At 38.4% G+C, this 19594-nt stretch overlaps 1 protein-coding gene across 2 annotated transcripts; it reads left to right on the top strand.

Moving 5' to 3' along the window:
* The first annotated feature begins 455 nt into the window (after positions 1-455).
* PRDM15 (PR/SET domain 15) lies at positions 456-18448 on the top strand. Of its 2 annotated transcripts, none has more exons than XM_019621020.1 (15): positions 456-575; positions 1525-1612; positions 3111-3278; positions 4612-4706; positions 5783-5914; positions 6841-6975; positions 8904-9067; positions 9446-9525; positions 10145-10264; positions 10949-11080; positions 11540-11623; positions 11761-11933; positions 13167-13247; positions 13626-13838; positions 14786-18448. In XM_019621020.1, exons 1-15 carry the CDS (start codon positions 471-473, stop codon positions 15260-15262), a joined length of 2247 nt encoding a protein of 748 aa, XP_019476565.1. In that variant the 5' UTR covers positions 456-470; the 3' UTR covers positions 15263-18448. The 2 variants fall into 2 exon arrangements, with proteins under 2 accessions (XP_019476565.1, XP_010722205.1); XM_010723903.1 differs by having other exon boundaries at positions 11758-11933.
* Positions 18449-19594: the final 1146 nt, after the last annotated feature.

Here is a 19594-nt window from a genome sequence, read left to right as displayed (position 1 = left end):
TTTTTCTTTTTTAAGTTATGCAGACCGTAGGAACCGAAATTATTTAAAATTTGAATCTAGGTACATATTTTAAGCAGGGGGAAGGAGGTGATGACTTTTCCAAAACTATTCGTCCCTTTGCAGATATATTCCCCCCATCTTAACAGTCTCATGATCAACACTGCTGTGAAAATATCACCTAAGTGCTTTCCCTTCTGTGATCTGCAGTTGCAGGAGTCCTCGTGACCTGCTTCTAAAGATTTTGCAAAAAACAGCAATTCAAAAAAGGGTGGGGGGGAATCAAACAAAATTGTCACTAGGTAAACTTCACTAGAATGGAAGAGGTTAAGATCTACTACCTGGATCTCCTGAATTACTGAAGCTTCTAATCACTAGCCTGTTTGTTTTGCTTGTGGTTTGATTTCCCCTGTCTTGCCTAGAGTTGATTATTATCAGTTTCTGACTACTTTTTTTTTTTTTAATCTTGATTGATGCCCTCAGGTGACAAACTATTTAAATGTGAGGAATGCGCAAAGCTGTTCAGCCGTAAAGAGAGCTTAAAGCAGCATGTTTCATACAAGCACAGCAGGAATGAAGTGAGTGGAAATGACCAGCGGGCTTTTTCTGAGGTTGTGTGAAAATGTGCAGTGAGCTTCCAGGTGCTCACTGGGGAATTTGGGTCAGTTATGCTTGAGCGGATATCTCTGTGAATTTCTTATAAGTGAGGTAAGACTGATAAGGAGAGGTAACATCTTCTGTTAGAACAGCTGATCAGTTTGGAAAGCGTGGGCTTACTTAAGGCCATAAAGTTCTTTTTTGTGTCTGAATTTCCTGTAGAAGGTTGTTTTCAGGCATCAGTTACAGTAAGACAAGCTGGAATTAGCTGCACCTACATGACCTAGAGGTGAGATTGGACTTCAGTTTATTGTACCAAACAGTATTGCTCTAGTTTTGTTTGCCTGTCCTCGTTTATTTATCTCTGCCTGTTGCAGAGATAGCGTATGAACACTCTGGGTAAAGGCTGCGTTAGTGAGAACTATGAGCCAACCTGTAAACTTACAGAGCTTGTAGCAGAGTGCTGTGCCTGCTGACGAGGGCTTTTTAGTTCTACTGCCACCATATAAGTATTAAACATCCCAGTGGTGGGGTCATATCAGTGAAAATTTCTGTTGTTGCCTGACATCAAGACCCCAGGCTCTCATATTCCTGGCATCTGTTTGGGAGCTAGAGGATGAGTCAGGTTATGTCTTGCTTTTCAAAATTTCTCTGTCTGACTTGGGGTAACCAGGAAGACTGTTGGATGCACACAGGTGCATGGTCTATTGGTCTACTGTTGTTTTTTTGTTGATTTATTTTTTTAGTAGAGATCAAATGCAGGAACACAGCATGATAATAAAGCATTAGAATTTTGCACCAGTGTATATTTAAACGTCACGTTGAAGGCGGAAAAATTGGTCAAGATAAAAAGCAGAAAAAGTAATTGAGATTTCTCTGTCAATCATGAGTCAGCGTTTTCCCCTCTTAAATAATCTTTGTAATCCTCAGGTTGACAGTGAGTACAGGTACAAGTGCACAACATGTGAAAAGGCTTTTCGAATAGAGAGTGCCTTGGAATTCCATAACTGCAGGACAGGTGAGCATGGCTAACGCTTCAGCTTCCTCTCATCTTTATGGGTATGCCTACAAACCCACCTCAGCATGCTAACTATAAAGGGAAAATATGCATTTGGATTTTTTCATTATTGCAAGCAACCTGCCATTCTCCTTTCTTCCTTCCCTTATAAAACTACTTCTTGCAGTAATCAATGTAGAATCAATAATTTGTAGAGTAATACATCCACTTATGTGTTGCCTAATAAAGGCAAAAGAATAACTTTTCCCTGCTCACCCGTAAAATATCCTCACTGGTATTTCACTTGTATGTTCACAGATACCCTGTCACTGTCTCTGTTTAACTTTCTTTCCTGAAACTAAGTTTCAACTAATTTCTCTGAGAAAGAGGAACTGGAAAAGAGGTCGCTATTACTGATCGTTTGCAATTTTCAGAGATTAGTTGTCTTCTGCTTTTTTGTGCTTTCTTTATACTTAAAATAATCTTTCCATATGTTTCCTTCTTGCTATCGCTAGAGCCTGTCATTTCCTTCCAGAGCCTTCCCTTGTTATTACTCCTATTAGATGCTCTGAGTGATCTTATGCTTAGAAAATGACAGCCTGATTACTTTTACAGACACATGATAACTCCCTGTTCAGAATCACCTGGGTAGCTGCCGCCTCAAGCACCATTCAAAATAGATTTTCTGATTTCCTTTGAAAGGGTACAGATTGAATGAAAACTCAGCCTTATGAAGAATGGGAAGCAAAGCTGAATGACCTCAGTATTCAAAGAGACCAGCTCATTTTCTTTCTGAGTTGACTGCTACCATAATGAGCAGTTTTTGCTCTCCAATTTGACAAATCAAGCAGTTAGCATCTTTGTGATTGCTGTAGTGTTGGCAAATTCCACCTAAAGGACCATGCTTTCATTTTCTGACAGAAGTCTCAACTACTAAATACAAAACAAATTTCCCATAGGCTTGTTATCATGTAATGTTCCTCTTCTGAGATTTGGTACTTTCTTCTGAAGTATACTGTACTGGCTGACATTAGGAGCCAATGCTGGCAGTATTCTGATGTTTAGATACAGCTGTCAGTGTTATGATGTGTTGCCATATACACAACTATTTTACCATCATTGAAAAAACTTGAATCAACTGTAACTGAATCTACTTTGAACGTTATTTTAATGTATGCTAGACCATGATAGAAATAGACCAGGTAAGGAAATTATGATGGTAGAATCAGTTTTGAACTTATGTTCTTATTATTTTTGAAGAAATACTTTCCAGGGATTGTTAACTTCATAGGTAGCAAAGATGCACTTGGTGTATTGTTTAGTGTTTATTATACTTTTAATGAGAGGACAGCTTTTAGAGTTAAAAAAAAATACATACTTCATTTCCTTCCTCAATCTAAATATAATGATTGATTACTTGTATGTTATAACTCAGGTTTCACAAAAGAACTACGTATGTCACAAACACAGAAAACTTGCTTTCCTTTTTAAAAAGCTGCCTGGTTTCTCTTGCTTACAGATGACAAGACATTCCAGTGTGAGATGTGTTTCAGATTCTTTTCTACAAACAGTAATCTTTCCAAACACAAGAAAAAGCATGGAGATAAGAAGTTTGCATGTGAAATCTGCAATAAGATGTTCTACAGGAAAGATGTCATGCTGGACCATCAAAGGCGACACCTGGAAGGTAAGCTTCCCACCTATGAACCTAGTTATTATGGTAGGTGTCATTTTTAGTCAGTTTCTTGCTTTAAAGTTGCAGGTTTCAGCAATATGTGAAGTTTATGAAAAATAACAGTAACGAATCCTGGAGGGGAGTTATTTAGATCTGAGAAACCTTTACAGGAGCTGCACCCTTTTTTTTTTTTTAACTTTCACATGATTGGATGCAGTGCTGCTGACAGTCACATGAAAGCTGCTTGGCTCATTATGCAGTATCTGAGGCTGCCTAATTTTTTTTTTTTTTAGTTTCTTTGATTTTTATTCTTTTCTATTTTAAATATGTGGTAACTTGAATATTTGAGAGCAGAGAATTATCTGAAAGTAACTGCTGTATAAATATAAATCTATTCTATAGGCTGCTACCTGACCAATATCGTATAAATGGAATGCTGTATGATGTAATCTAGGGAGTATAAGAAGATGAGATTATGAGATTTCACAATTTCAAACATCTAAGGATGTTATGTTCCAGGCTGAATGTGGCTCTGGGCAGCCTGGTCTGGTGGTTGGCAATGCTGCATATAGCAGGGGGGTTGAAACTAGATGATCTTTGTGGTCCCTTCCAACCCACGGCATTCTACGATGCAATTTTGTGTTATAGATACTCCTCAAAGGGTCTGGAAAAACTTGGACGATGACAGCTTATCAAATTATACGTTAAAATACCACTAGTGGTGTAGAAGATAAGAACAAAGGTGATATATGTATAAAAATAATAATAAAGCAGTCAAATTATGTAATTTGTCACTTTGGGCATAGCCAGCCATCATTGGACTTTCATGATTCAGCCCTCTGTGTCCTGAACTAGAGGACAAGGTTTTGAGTAGCGATGGCAAGAAGTTGTCACAGAAAAGCAGCAGCCCTTTTCTTCATGGAAATTAGCAAAGAAAGAGGTCTGTAATCGTCCTTGAACATCAGAAGTGATGCTGGGTTACTCTCTCTCCCCTTAGAGACTGACAGAGGGATTTCTAGTCTAGATACCTGATCAAAATACCAAGGCCTACTAGATCTGCCTGTTTTCTGTTATTGACAGTAAATTCCTGTTTTCAGACACATTACAATTGGTGTAATATCCAACAGGCCACAATACTTCCCTTTGGCAGAATTCTTCTGTATTCTTAAGATGGCATTTTAACTAAGAAATTATCCTTTTGCTAGCAATTGAATTCTGCATTGAGCCTCTTCCCAGTATTTCACTCTTCTTTACAGTACTCACCTGAGAGGGCATGCAGATTGGAGTGGAAAGCCATGGTTTATTTTTTTTGTTTTGTTTTTTTGATGGGGACTGTTCTGTAAAGGGGTGAGGCGTGTGAAAAGAGAAGACTTTGAACACAGCACGGAAAACATGGTTCGCTACAAGAAGGAGCCTTCAGGATGTCCTGTGTGTGGGAAGGTAGGCTGCTTTGCCAGCATGTGCCCTGTGAAGCTATGTGTTGTAGCTCCAGGAACATGCTGAAGGTACAGTGCCTCAGCTCTGAGTCTCTAAATGAATTATCTTGGCATAGAACATGTTACCAGCCACGCATTAAACCACAGTAGCTATCTACTTAAATAGACACACTGTCTGCCAAAAGGTTGAGGTAAATGACATTTAGCGCAGTATGTGCCACATCAGGCTGCCTCACAACTTATACAGATGCATAGTCAGTCAGCAGCAAGTCCTGAGGCCCAGCCAAGATGTTCCTCTTCCGGCTGCATAAGCTCTATTATGTGTCCAAATCCACTACGGCCAATGATTGTGGAAGCTGTTAGGACAAAAATAAGAACAAAACTGAAGTTCGGACTAGAGTTTTTTCAGGACGTGTAGCATGGCCACTGTGTCTGCCAGTGAAACCTCATAGCTTACACTATTTAAAGTGAAGATTTTCTTCCATAATGAAAATGGCTAGAATTGACTGTATTGGAAATCTGATAGAATTCCAAGTGCATTCGTTGTGTGATCGTGCCATTGTTGTGTTTTGGAGCTTAATATTCATTATCTGAAGTTGCTACTGTCACCAGTGCAAAGTCTGTGGATTTTACTAGTGATTTTATAAATGTTTAATGATTCATGGTGGAAGATGTACTCAAGCAATACTTAAATTGGGGTGTAAGCTTTTGATTTTGGTGCTTTCAGTATGTTAATTTCAGCAAAGATAGATTTTGTGCAGGTATCTTTTTATAGATAGATGAAACATTCTTGGTTCAAAAGGCACTGTCTAAATAAATTTACTCTATGTAAGTCTGCTGCATCTATTTGTAAGCCCACCTCTGATAAGCAGGCAATTTCAGTAAGGTCTTTGGGACTGCATATATGTTTTGCTTTGTCACCAGTTTCTGAGGTCATCTGTTGGCTAGATAACAGACGTTCCTGTGTGTTTCTGGTCTGAATAAATAAAAAAGACAGGAGGTACATTCTTAGCTATTTACTGGGTAAAGAACTGTAGCCCTGCTGGATGTGTTACAAAAACCCATCCTTTTTTCTTTTAGGTGTTTTCATGTAGGAGCAATATGAACAAACACCTTCTAACACATGGAGACAAGAAATACACGTGTGAAATCTGTGGACGTAAATTTTTTAGAGTGGATGTGTTGAGAGATCACATTCATGTCCATTTTAAGGTATTGAGTTAATTGTTTGGTAGAAAAGTCATGTTTATTTAGCAAACATTAACAAACATATCAATAAATATATTGAGACTGTTACAGCCATGTGTTTGTACTGGCAACGTAAGTGGTTGTGTATCCTGCGTGGTGATGTTTCTGCTGCAGTCTAGCAAGCACTGTGTTCTTTACCTATGGCTCTGTGTTTCTACATGTGTTATTTCAGGTGTCACTGCAGAATGCTCTTCTAAACTTGTGACTTTGCATGAATCATTGAGGTTGATTGGTTTAAAGCAGAAAGAATAACTACCTAACAAGATAGCTGCTAACAGATGTATTGTTCCAGCTGTAGTTTGGCTGAGATGAGGAATGAGGATTTACTGTCATCCTCTCTCTGCACTGAAAAAAACTTCACCAACAACAAAAATTACTGCTCCTGCTCTTTTCCATGCCAGTGATTGTGATTCTCTTGTATATACCAGCATAACTGGCTGTGTGCTCAGTTCCTAACCTGGTTTTGTCAAAATGATTCAAATCATACAGAGGGGGGAAAAAAAAAAGAGACCAGCAATGTCTAAACAGATGCTGATTATTTTGGCATCACTTGGTTAACCCGAAATCTAAAGGAGTTGTATCACTCAGTGACATTTGTAAAGACTCTTATATGGATATAATACTGAACCTGTTGACTCTGTTTACATTAAAATTCATTCTACATACAAAATCTGGTATTATCTGTTCAGATAAATGGTTGGTTCTTGTTTAATCATGGACAGAGTGAATTTGTTTATCTTAATTGAATGAAATGGGAAGATAATCTAGATGATGTTGATAAATAGTGCTACAGCAGCCAATAATGAGTGATGAAAATGCTGTTGAGGTATTACATTTTGAAATAGATGTTTAATCTATTAAAACACAATATTCTTTTCTACTTTGCACAGGATATAGCACTAATGGACGATCACCAGAGGGAAGAGTTCATTGGTAAAATTGGAATCTCATCAGAGGAAAATGATGACAATTCTGATGAAAGTGCAGATTCTGAGCCTCACAAGTATAGCTGCAAAAGGTGCCAGGTACCTTTAAATACTTTCAAATTAATTTGATGGGAGGGAAGGAGCGGAGATGTCTATCAATTATTTATAACTTTAAGTAATGTTGAAAATTAGGAAAGAGAAGGCCAGTTCACAGGTCTGCTCTCCTCTGCAGTGCTCTAATCTGCAAATGATGTCATTCCATAAGACACCAGGTGGTATTCTCCAAGGTGAATGCCAGACACTTAAAAAGATAAATGCACGTTTCCCTGTATGAGGCAGCAAGCAAGCAAAACTGGAGAAAGAAACAGTAAAGGAACATTCAATTCTTAGACTATGTTTTAATTATGTGCAAATTAAAAATATATATATGTTAAAGTGGTATTTCTGAATGATACCATCCACAATTTGATTCATTTCAAAAAGATCAAATGCTGTCTAGTGGGTATCCACTTTGGGGGATTACCACTCCTGTTAGTGTCCAACATGAATGCTTGTTCTTGGCCTACTGTTACTACCAGGATGGTACTACTGGAATATACTTTGCTTACTTGTCAGCAAGCAGAGGAAGACTCAGCCTTTAATTGCATGGCTTTTGCTATTTTGTAAAGAAGTAATGAGGAAGAATGGGATCTTTGAGTTCTATATATTTATGGGGAGCACACTGTGCAGGAGTGAGAGGGTTGCAAAAAATGATCTGTGAGAACAGCAGAACTGGACAAACTGGCAGTGGAGCAGGGGAATCTTGGGAGTTAAATCACTGGCTTGTCCTCTGGAAATCAGAATTTATATCACAGATACACATAATGTGGTGAAAGCACTTAGCCTACCTTCTCATGTAGAAGACTTGGAGATATTAGTACTTCAGTTTTCTGTTCTTATCTGCAAACTGATTTTAAGCTTATGTCAGTAAGCATAAGATGTGGTCTCACCAGTTAATCATATACTTGCTAATTTTAACGTCTGGCACTTAATGGGTACATAAACTGTATAAAACATATGCTTCTAAATGAGGGAAATTTTGCTGTTTCAAATTAGAAGGATGTTTCTGGAAGCTCGTCTCTTTTAGTGCTTTTGCAGGTGTTTGTGAAGTTTGTGAACTGTAAGGCGATGGAAGATGACTGTAATCCATTGTGAGATAGGGAAGCTCTTTTTGGCTGAAAACTGATGCACTCCTAAAGGAGAACTACATACAAATGAGTATTAGTGAAGTACCTGTTCCAAGATTTTGTGTCTCTCTCACTCAGTTTCCTTTTCCCAAAGGACATCTTCACCAGGCTGTACGGTGCTGCCAGCCATGCCCTGAATAGGACCAAAATTAGAGCAAATGAACATGTTGTTGTGGCACTTTGCCCTGATACATAGGAGCATATAAGAATATGGAACGTTACTTAGCCCTGGTGGAGCTCCTGTCTGTTGTAGCTCTAGTGCTTCCAAGAGCTGAGCTGGAATCTCTGCCCTGCAAATGCCAAGAAATACAAACTCCCTGAAGCTAGTGCTGATGCTTTCTCTGCAGAATGGAATACTATGCTTTAGAGCTCAAAAAACATTTATCTCTGTCTGTGGCATCCTTGCTTAAATAGCTAGTGAAGATTATGTGTGGCTCTCCAGTCTGTTCCTTGGTGCACAAATAATTGGAGGTCTTTACTAGTGCAGTGCAAGAAGTACTTCTCTGTCCAAAAATAAGTGAACTGTTCTCATTATACTCTTCTGCCCTCTGTCAGCAGGGACCCAGAGATACCATACTGATCTGGTTTTCTGAGTGAGTTAATTGATGTCCTGAAGCAGAGTGCTTGTAACAGCCAAACAAGTTCAGTCCCAAATCTAGCTTTCAAAGATATTTCATCTAGCGATAAGCAGAATATTTCTGACTGCTGCTTCTGACTGTAGATCCCAGTAATGTGTTACTAAACCACAGCTGTTCGCAAGGAACTTCTTCCCCTTTCATTCACTATTGGTTCATTTCACAGTTAACTTTCGGCCGAGGAAAGGAGTACTTGAAGCATATAATGGACGTGCACAAGGAGAAAGGCTATGGCTGTAGCATTTGTAATCGACGTTTTGCCTTGAAGGCTACTTACCATGCACACATGGTCATTCACCGGGAGAACCTACCTGATCCTAATGTGCAGAAGTAAGACGACTTGTTGGACTGCTAAGAGGAGCTGTCTTTTTGTAGTCACGGTGGCTCTGTCATCTGATGCTTTAGGAGAACTGGGCTCTAATAAAATATATAACATTAGTAATTCATTTAGTGTTGTTAACTCAACAGCCTCCCAGTTCAGGCTTTGTAAAGTATAAATCTGTGCTTTTTAATAAGAATTAAAAAAACAACAATACGATTATGATTTGAGGGCATAGCAATACCAAACTGCTCCAAGCTTACATTTACAATTCAAGGAACTTGTCTAGTAATTAGTACTACCAAATAAATTAAAGTTACTGACAGAAATGTCTGAAAATCATCTCTGTCTCAAGAAAAGCATGACAGTTTTGGTCTTTTTGGTTTCAGATACATCCATCCATGTGAAATCTGTGGAAGGATTTTTAACAGTATAGGAAATCTGGAAAGACATAAGCTTATACATACAGGTAAAAATGCTGTGTTTCTTTATAATTATCAATATCAAAAAAAATTTCTGTTGCCAGTGCCTGCCTTTTTTTTCTCTTTTTCCCATGAAAAAAGCTTCTGGGTTTTTATTCTAAGTTACAATAAGATAAATTATCTATTTATGCTTTAAGGTAGACCAATTTTCTAAAGCAGAAAGTGTTAATGAAGATATCCGGTCAAAGCCCACAGTGCAGAAGATCCTTAGTTAACCCCATGCAGGATTCATCTGCTAAAAAACCTAATTCTGTATTCCGTTCTTCCTCAAATTCTTATCCATGTCACCTTCTCACCATTACACGTGCTGAAAACTGCTATTGCAAAATCATTTTTAACAATTCATTATTATTTCATGCTATACAGGATTGCCCTACTTCAGGCTTTGTCTTTTTTCAGATTATGCACAAAAAAAAAAAGCAGCTTTTCTTTCTCTAACATCTCCAAATGCAGTTTGGACTACAGTGTGCATGAAAGATGTGGCTGACAACACAGATGGACTGTCGCCCTCTAATTCACCAACCTAGTCAGTTTTGAGGGGATGCACATTTTTCATGAACTATTTTTTTTTGTTTGTTTATGTTGTCTTTTACATTTATTTTTAAGGTGTAAAAAGTCATGCTTGTGAGCAATGTGGCAAATCATTTGCTAGGAAAGACATGTTAAAAGAACACATGCGGGTCCATGATAATATCCGAGAATACTTGTGTGCAGAATGTGGCAAAGGTATGTCTAAAGCCTTGTTTTCCATTAATTGTGGTACTGAATAGCAGATGAATATCTGAATTCAAATTCTACTCTTAGAATATTGGGAAGGTCTTCCGAATATAAATTTCTTTACTTGCGAGTGTTAGAAACTATTAATCAGGAGCTTGACAGATATGTAAAACACTTCTAAGTTTATGAACTGCTTCCATGACCTGTAAGATGCATCTAATTTTAATAAAATTTCCCTCTGTTCTGTTAGATTGAGAAGTGCTTCCCTGACTGAATTCTGCTGCGTTTGCAGCACCAAAGTGAACAAAAATCTTGGTTGTTGGGTTTTTTTCATTCTGAGTTGTTTTCACACGTAAACTTAGAGTGATTTCTCTCTCTAAGAGCCTCAAATGTCAAAAGTTGTTTCTACTTTTTGAGTTATTTGTTACAATCTGAGCAATTACTGAACTGGCATTTTAGTAAAGGCATTAAATGTGATATCTCTGATAATGTTTTTTCTTCTGTTTTCCTTGCTGTTTTGCTTCTTCCTCGGTGATTCTTCGGATGTTTTCCAGAGCTTTTGCCTGGATCTAGAAGGATAGTGATAAATTGCTGTTGGCTAACAATGAATTTAGTTTGAGTTCTTCTCTGAAGGTGGGAGAAATGGAGAAAATCATGATACCACGCTTTTAGCTGTGTCTGTTTGTCTCATAGGAATGAAGACAAAACATGCCCTTCGTCACCACATGAAACTTCATAAAGGGATAAAAGAATATGAATGCAAGGAATGTCACCGAAAATTTGCACAGAAAGTCAACATGCTGAAGCATTACAAAAGACACACGGGTGAGGTCTCTAAAGATGTGCAAAATCAACTCAATGCTTCTTGGGAGAACTCGTATCTAGAAGAGTGAGAGTGTGAGAATAGAAATACACATATTAGGCTTTTTTTGAAAAGTGGGATTTTGACCTCTTGTCAGCCAGAACCACTGTTCTATTATACAACTAAGATACATCGTTTGGTTGGTTTCATATTTTCCTTTTTTAATGGAGGTTGGTTTGGTCTTGGGGAAGCCTAGGTTGTTGCTTCCATTTTAAATTAGTCTTTAGTTTCTTATTTCCCAAAACAAAATGTTATTTTCTGACTGATAAGAGTGGCACGGTTTGGATAAAAAATAGCTGGTGATGCTGGGCTTTCCCTACTTGTTTGGCTGTGTAATGGGGTTTTTGGTAGTATGAGATTTAGAATTATCCAAGATGCCTTAAACTATTACTGCTCTTATGCTAAATGTACTCTTCATACAGGAATCAAAGATTTCATGTGTGAGCTCTGTGGGAAGACTTTTAGTGAGAGAAATACAATGGAAACTCATAAGTTGATTCATACAGGTAAATTCTCCAAGAAATAATAGCCAAGTATTATAGCTTAATTTTTTCCCTAGTTCCTCCTCCTGAGCTACTGACAATATGATACTCACCTTTCGGGGCTGTTGCTAACAGATTTTCCTTCCATCTGCCACCAGTAGGAAAACAGTGGACGTGTTCAGTCTGTGATAAGAAGTATGTCACTGATTACATGCTCCAGAAACACATACAGCTCACTCACGATAAGGTAGAAGCCCAGAGCTGTCAGCTGTGTGGGACAAAGGTTTCTACCAGAGCATCCATGAGTCGACACATGAGGCGTAAACATCCAGAGGTAAGTTAGTTTGGCAAGTAGCTCATGGGGTGCTTTGGTATTTTGACTTTTGTTTTGTTTTGGAAACTTAATGGCCTTCAGTGATATAGAAGGAGTTCCACCCCAACTCTTTTTTATCCCTGTTCTTTTGAGGCAAATTTTGGTTAAGGGTAAATTAACCTTAGCTTGGGCACTATCTCTTAAGCTTGCACTTAACTGAATGAGCTCTTATGTTATATTTCAGCAGTAAACACATCTGATTGTCGCTCCCTAAAAATGATTTTCTTCTGATTGTTTAAATCTTTTTTTTGCCTTTGCTTAAATGTATGATTTTTCCATATTTTGTATTCATCTGTTAGAGAGCATAATTCACTTTTTTTTTCTTCATTATGTTCTCTGTATTCAGAAGTGATCTGAAAGAAATGGTGAATAGAGCTGACAGCAGCATCTGATGATGATACGAAATAATAAATAAATAAAGATAAATGCTAAGTGTGGAGCATTTGGATTAGAGGGTTGTTTTGTCTGACTCCAGTGGAGCTTTTTCTGTGTTCTAAATTTCTGAATAGATAATGTATGTGCTTTTTTTTTCACAGCAGTTTCTTCTTTAGGTTGTATAAGGCTTGTTCTTTTCCATTTGAGCCTTTATTTTACAACCAAATTATCGTCAGTGTTGCTTTGCCTTAAATTATGCCTACTTTTCATCACAGTGACAGGGAAAGATGCCAGCAAAAAGCTTTTGTTTATTGATTTTTGGACTGAAAATGCACCTAGCTATCTGCCATTTAGAGGCAATTTGTTCCTGTTTTTCGATAAGCTGAGCTGCATAGATTCTGCTGGGGACAATAGAGTAGGACACAGATAATGTGTTTATTATTAATAGCAATAAAATAAGTTTTATAAAGTAATTTTTAGCCAATTACATTTTACAAAATATTATATTTCTTTTCTACAGAATTCTTCACTTCTCAGTGGGTTGTGGGTTATCTGGAATACGAGAAAAGACACATTCTTCTAGTGTTGTCTTTAAACTGTGCTTTTCAGTGAAAAGGAAAAGATTTTTGTGCCGTAAGATAAAGGCTATTTAAAACAAAACAAGCTGTGGTTATATTAAATTAAACCATTACATTAAATGGTTTGTATGAAATGTTGGATGCAAGGTTTTTGCTCTGTGATTAGTTAAGGTAATACTGTATTGCATGGCTGCAGTTTGTTCTGGTGCAGTTCACCAGGCTGATACCTCTTTGTCCACAGATTCTTTCAGTGAAGATTGATGATTTAGAGCAGCTGCCAGAGACTACAACCATTGATGCTTCTTCAATTGGGATTGTTCAGGTAAATTTACTGTTGCCAAATTCCGGTTTTCATACTTACTGGGGATGTTGCTTTTTTGGTATGTATCATAGCCAAGTGTGGGCTGATAGGCAAGGAATATGGTTTTTTTAGAGAAGCAGTCCCTGGTTAAGGTGTGGTATGCTGTCTTCTAAGCAGTACAAGCAGATTCAAGATCAGTCTGTTTTGTTATATAACACATGCTTATAAAATGGAGGTAATTATAGGGTGAGTTCTCATTCTCCGAAATCAAATTTTTGGCTGAAGTTTGATTCTTTACTTGAAAATCAACAGTAAACCAACTCCAGGTAATAGTAGTCTTACTTGGAACTTCATCAAGTCATTTTGCTTAGTGTTTAATTTGGAAATTTGTTGCCTCAGCCGGAATTAGCCTTGGAACAGGGAGAATTACCAGAAGGAAAACAGCATACGAAAGCTCCTAAGCGTGGCCAGAAACGAAAGCAGAAGTCAGGTGAGGAGGAGGAAACTCAAGTGCCTGAGGACCCTGCCTTCAGTGAATACACAGAGAAGGAAGCTGAATTTACAGGAAATGTTGGAGATGAGACTAATTCAGCTGTACAGAGCATTCAGCAGGTAAGCTCCAGTAGAAGGGTGGACAGCTGGCATTGCCTAGGGGGATAATACTTCTGGTTTCCTTGTGGCAAACACAAAAGAATCATCAAACATTTAGGGCTAGTTTGATAAACTTCAGTAAGATAAAGATAAATAGGGGGAAAAAAAGGTGTTTGTCCATGCAATTCCTCACGTTTTCTCCTTCTGTTTTCTTGATGTTACCATCTCTTTGTGTGGCAAATACCATTAACTGGCTGAAGCTGTGACTACAAGTGTGCAAGTGTGACAGTTAATTTAACTGATGGTTTTGAATGTTACATAGGCTCCCCTCTCATTATCTTCTTTCTTCTACACTTGGAAGTTATGTTCAAGCTCTCTATATTCCCCTCTCACAGAATCACAGAATCACCAAGGTTGGAAAAGACCTACAAGATCATCCAGTCCAACCATCCACCTATCACGAATAGTACTCACTAAACAATGTCCCTCCACACAAAATCCAAACGTTCCTTGAACACGTCCAGTGTTGGTGACTCCACCACCTCCCTGGGCAGCCCATTCCAGTGCCTGACCACTCTTTCAGAGAAGTAGTATTTCTTAACGTCCAGCCTAAATCCCCCCTGGTGCAGCTTGAAGCCATTCCCTCTAGTCCTATCACCATTACACGAGAGAAGAGGCTGGCCCCCAGCTCACTACAACCTCCCTTCAGGTAGTTATAGAGAGCAATATGGTCTCCTCTGAGCCTCCTCTTCTCCAGACTGAACAATCCCAGCTCCTTCAGGTGCTCCTCATAAAGCGTGTGCTCCAGACCATGCACCAGCTTTGTTTGCCCTCTATTTGTATGAATTCTTTTACTGCCAGTGGCAACATGTGAGCCCATCAGCACTCAGCTGGTCTTTCTCAGTGCTAGATACTTGACAGTCAGCTGTGCAATATAAGGTTGAGGTTACCTTTCTGTTTTTCCTCAGGTGGTGGTGACCCTTGGCGACCCAAATGTCACAGCGCCGTCCAGTTCTGTTGGATTGACAAATATCACTGTTACCCCCATTACAACGGCAGCTGGAACGCAATTCACAAACCTCCAACCAGTGGCTGTGGGCCACCTGACTGCACCGGAGCGCCAGTTGCAGCTGGACAACTCCATTCTCACTGTGACATTTGACACAGTCAGCGGTTCCGCCATGCTGCACAACCGCCAGAATGACATTCAGATCCAGCCGCAGCCAGAGGCAGCCAATCCTCACTCTGTGCCCCATTTTATAAACCTAACCACCTTGGTGAACGCCATTGCTCCTCTAGGAAACCAGATAGCAGAACAGCATCCTCTGACGTGGAGGTCGGTGCCCCAAACTGATGTCTTGCAGCCCCCGGCACAGCCAGCGCAGCAGCAGTCAGGACAGCAACAGGTTCAAGCAGAGCAGCAGCAACAGATGTATAGCTACTAATTTATACTTTGAAAATTTGAAGTGGACAGTAGAGACAAAAACACACGGATGTTTGGAAAATTTCTGATAGGATTATTTGCTGGATACCAAACAGAGATGGGAAAGTGTTTATACAGTGAAATGCAAGCTAAAATTAGCATCGCACCCTGCAACACCTGTGAGAATCTTGAGGTTCTCACATCGTCTCTAAACCTTGCAATGTTTTTTTTTAAAAAAAAAAAAAATCACAAATTTAGTACCCCTGCTAAATTGTACTGTGTATTTTGCACTGTGAATTTGGGGCAGTAAGATTGAGATTTGACAGGAAGTGTCAAATCTTAACCAAAGCAGGGAAATAATATGGCACTGGAAATTCAGAAAACCTTTTAGCCATAACGTGACACTTCCTTCTAGTGTGTAAACTTTATGTGAAGACCTCATTGACATCGAGCTGGAATACACTTGTGGTCGGCTGGTAGAGACTGAAATGTACACAGAAATGGGCAAAACAATAATTGTTTTCTTTCTCCTTTTGGTCCTTCTAACAACATTGGTGTAATAGGTGGAGGCTGGGACGTGGGGGTGGGGCTGAGTGTGGCGTGGACGAAAATTTTCACAAGTATTTCCATTTTAGTGATGGGAAAAGCTCTGTACCCATAACACTGTTAGTGCTACTTGAACCACATAGCTGGTCTAAAGCAACTTCCATGGTCTTCTAGTCAAGTCAGAATCAAACTAGTTATGAACTGAAACAAGAATGTGATACAGTTTTATGTAATTTTAAAAAACTGCTCTTTCAAACTTGCTTTTAGCTAATAGATCCGAAAAGTAATTGGTCCTCTTTGATCAAGTTCAGGATGTGAATTTTTTTTCAATTAGTCTTCTTTCATCGTGTAATAAACATTTGAGAAAGTATTCTTTTTTTATATATATACACATATATATATATATATATGCCTTTGTACTTTACTGTGCATTTCTGGTGAATATTTGTGTGAAGGACACTGTTATCAATATAAGTCATTAATTTTTTCATCCCTCTATTGCCCTGTCTCACAGAAATAATGCATGCATTCTAGTCCGTTCTATTTCCAACTTTCAGAGCCACACACAGTTGTGTGAAATGCAAGACAAAAGAAAGTCTGAAGCATGCTTGGCCACGTGGAGGCAGCATGCCCTAGTGTAGAAGGGGCAAGGTTTGCCTGAATATTGGAGCTGTAAACCAGGGGGATGGGCAGTCAGTGGGTGACAAACCCGCCCACAGCAGAGCGTTTGGAACTGGATGGGCTTTAAAGGTCTCTTCCGACCCAAGCCATTCTGTGGTTGTGATTCTATGAAATACATCAATGCTGATACAACACTTTGATTCCATTTTGCACATATAGATGTGCAGTCCGGACAGTTGCACGTCAAAAAGATGGTATCTCTCCCACAGATAAGAACTGCTATGAAAAAGAAATTAACTAAAAATGAACAACAATAACAAAAAATAAATAAAAATAAACGGGTACTGTCTGGAATCCTGACGGCCAAAATTGTCCTACCAGCTGCAGCTGAAGAACAAGTCCTTTCAGGGCTGCAAATTGAGCCAGCCTCAGAACCTTACTTAAGATTTTTGCCGGGTATAAAGCATCTGCTGTGTTTAACAGTGAAGATAGATTGATGGTTGTAAAAATCCTGTCTGTGCCTATCATATTTATGAAAATGTTGTATGTATTAGCAAAAATATGAGTAGGAATGAGTTTGTCTTTGAAAGTCTGTATTAACATGGACTACCTGACCCTTAAATGATGCCTTAGAATCTCTGCAACAAATCCTTCCAAAGTATAAATGACTGGAAATTAAAGTTAACCTTCCATGGCTTTCCTTGTGCCATATCAACATCTAGAGGCAACGCTATGCGAGGCTCTGTGTAAAGCCTAATTGCAACAGAATACGTTGCAATTAGGAAAGGATGTAACAAAGGAGTTTCTGGTGACAGATTTTGTGTCAGAGGAGCAGAGCTACTTTGCTGCAAATATCAACAAGTCTATAAATGTCTCTATGAGAGAGATCGACATTTGATGGGACAAGAATGCATATCAGAAAGAGAAAACATCTTTTACCAACGCAGAAACAAAAGAATTTTCTATTCCTTAGCCCCTTATATGTCTTCCCCAGATCCTTTTCAAACAACATTCTATGATGGTGTATTTTTTTCTTCTGTCCTCACAAGAGCTAGAATTCAATGCCTCTATCGTCTGGATTATTCCACCCCTGGCTCAGGCCAGGTAACCTCCTCAGCTGTCTTCCTCACAAGCGCAAAACCTATTGGTCATGAGAAAACTATCTTTTATTTATAAAATGTGTTGCTTACGTACTTGAAACTTTTTTTCTTTTGCTGAGTTTGGTGCCTAATTGGGAAAAGCACATTATAATTTGGCAGGTTGAATGAAAAAAAAAAAGAAATGTAGAGGTCCTGGATCAAGTTATTGTGGTAAATAAAAGATGGCTATGATCTAAATATATATATATTTATATATATACACAAACACGGAGCTACAGTACTCCATATAGTGTTTCTGGAAAATTGGTTTTTTGTCCATGGGTGATTATGCTTTTAAGTGGAATTTTTTTTTGCCTCAGGTGCAGAGTGAGTACAACTGTTCTGTGTGAATACCACTGATGGTAGTATTCAGGAAGCATTGAAACAGTCTGAGCCATTTTAACGTGTAATTGCCTGACTATTTGAAATGAACCGTGAGTGCAGGTCATCACTCATTACAGACACCTCTCTGACTTCACAAAACCCCTTTATCCCAATGTGTGATCCTCTGGTTTTCTGTAGTCTTATACTGACCGTGTCATCCCTCCTGCTCTTCCACAAAACCTGACCCAGGCAAAACAAAATCTTGCACTTCTGATAGTGAATTAACTAATTATAAAAGGAACAATCTGATTGCACAATAAATGCTTGCATGTTGGTGGTCACTTGGAAAAGAAATTTCTCTCTTCAGTTTTCTGGTATCTCCAAATCTTAAATGATATTCTGCTTAAGGAGGAAAAAAATGAAGCTCACCTTAAGTAGGCCAGGCAATAGGAAGTTTTCAAAAAGCTGAACCTTCCGGAACACTCCTTTTAGAAATAACTTTGACTTTCCCTGCAACCTTTGCTGTGGTATCTTACCATCTCTCAGTGTGACTTCATTATTACTACTATTATTAACATCCCTATGAAAGCAAAACTGTATCTTGAGTGTGCTGCAACAGGAAAAGTTTCAAAAGAAATAATATTTTTGGAGAAGTTGGAAATTAATTCCTTTTCAGATGGCACTTCCCTTGGAGAACTAGTGAATGCCAGCTGCTCTCCCAACTAAGCCTTTTACAAATGAATACCAAAGTTCAAATAAAACAACAAATAAAAATATGTAAGGGATTTGCAATCTAAATTTCCTTTGCCAATTTGTTACTAACCTTTTCATCTACAGGATATGAGGGTTACTTTTTTCTGCCACGCGTTGGAGATTTTGCGTAATGACTGTTCAGTAACAAACTGGAATTATTTTGAGCCAAAGGAGTGATGTGTAGTGCTGTGTACTGTCTTTGTTTATTGGTAAGACTATTATTTAATTGAATGCTGTCTGTGGCACATGGGCTCTGAAGTAAAGGAGCAACAGGTGCAGAACCCTTCTCTACCAGCGTTTTTATTCTTTTCTGGTCCTCAATGTATCAGACTTTTTTCCTTGAATCACATAGACGTGCTTCAAAAGCAGTAAGATTAGTAGTAACCTCATAGAATTTTCTACCCAAAGGATCCCAAAATACACAGGTAAACGGGGTAGCATTCTGAAATATTTATTCTATAGCTTCTTACTATACTAAATAAAAAACAGAGGAGATTGCCATCTTTCTCAGCAGCGGTCTGTGATGAATTTTGTCAGGAAAAGCTACTGTATTAAGTGCCATTACACTCCCTATAAACTTTTATTTTGAGATGTGTCAGTGGAAAAATATTTTTTCAGAACAGTAGCAGTCAGTTTCTGCATAGACAGCTAAGTTTCTGTACCTTTTTATTGTTTCAGAAATCCTCTGAAATTAAGAACTGGAAAACAGATAAATTTATTTCTAGAACTGATTTTCTTATCAGTTCTATGTCAGATTTGTCAATTTGTCAGAATGATTTACTAGTGCTCTGCACAGAAGAAAATGCCTGAATTTCTCACCCTGAAAATTAGGACTGGATAAAATACTATACATCCAAGTGATAGTCATGTAAAAACTGTGTAGGTATTACCTGAAAATAGATAAGGAAAATAGCTTTATTGGTATTGCTTTGTGAATTCTTTTTCAGGAATGATATTTCCTTGGCGCTGTT

This window comes from Meleagris gallopavo, chromosome 1, assembly GCF_000146605.3.
Source record: "Meleagris gallopavo isolate NT-WF06-2002-E0010 breed Aviagen turkey brand Nicholas breeding stock chromosome 1, Turkey_5.1, whole genome shotgun sequence".
Classification (NCBI taxonomy): domain Eukaryota; kingdom Metazoa; phylum Chordata; class Aves; order Galliformes; family Phasianidae; genus Meleagris; species Meleagris gallopavo.
This window is presented reverse-complemented; position numbering and strand designations above follow the sequence as displayed.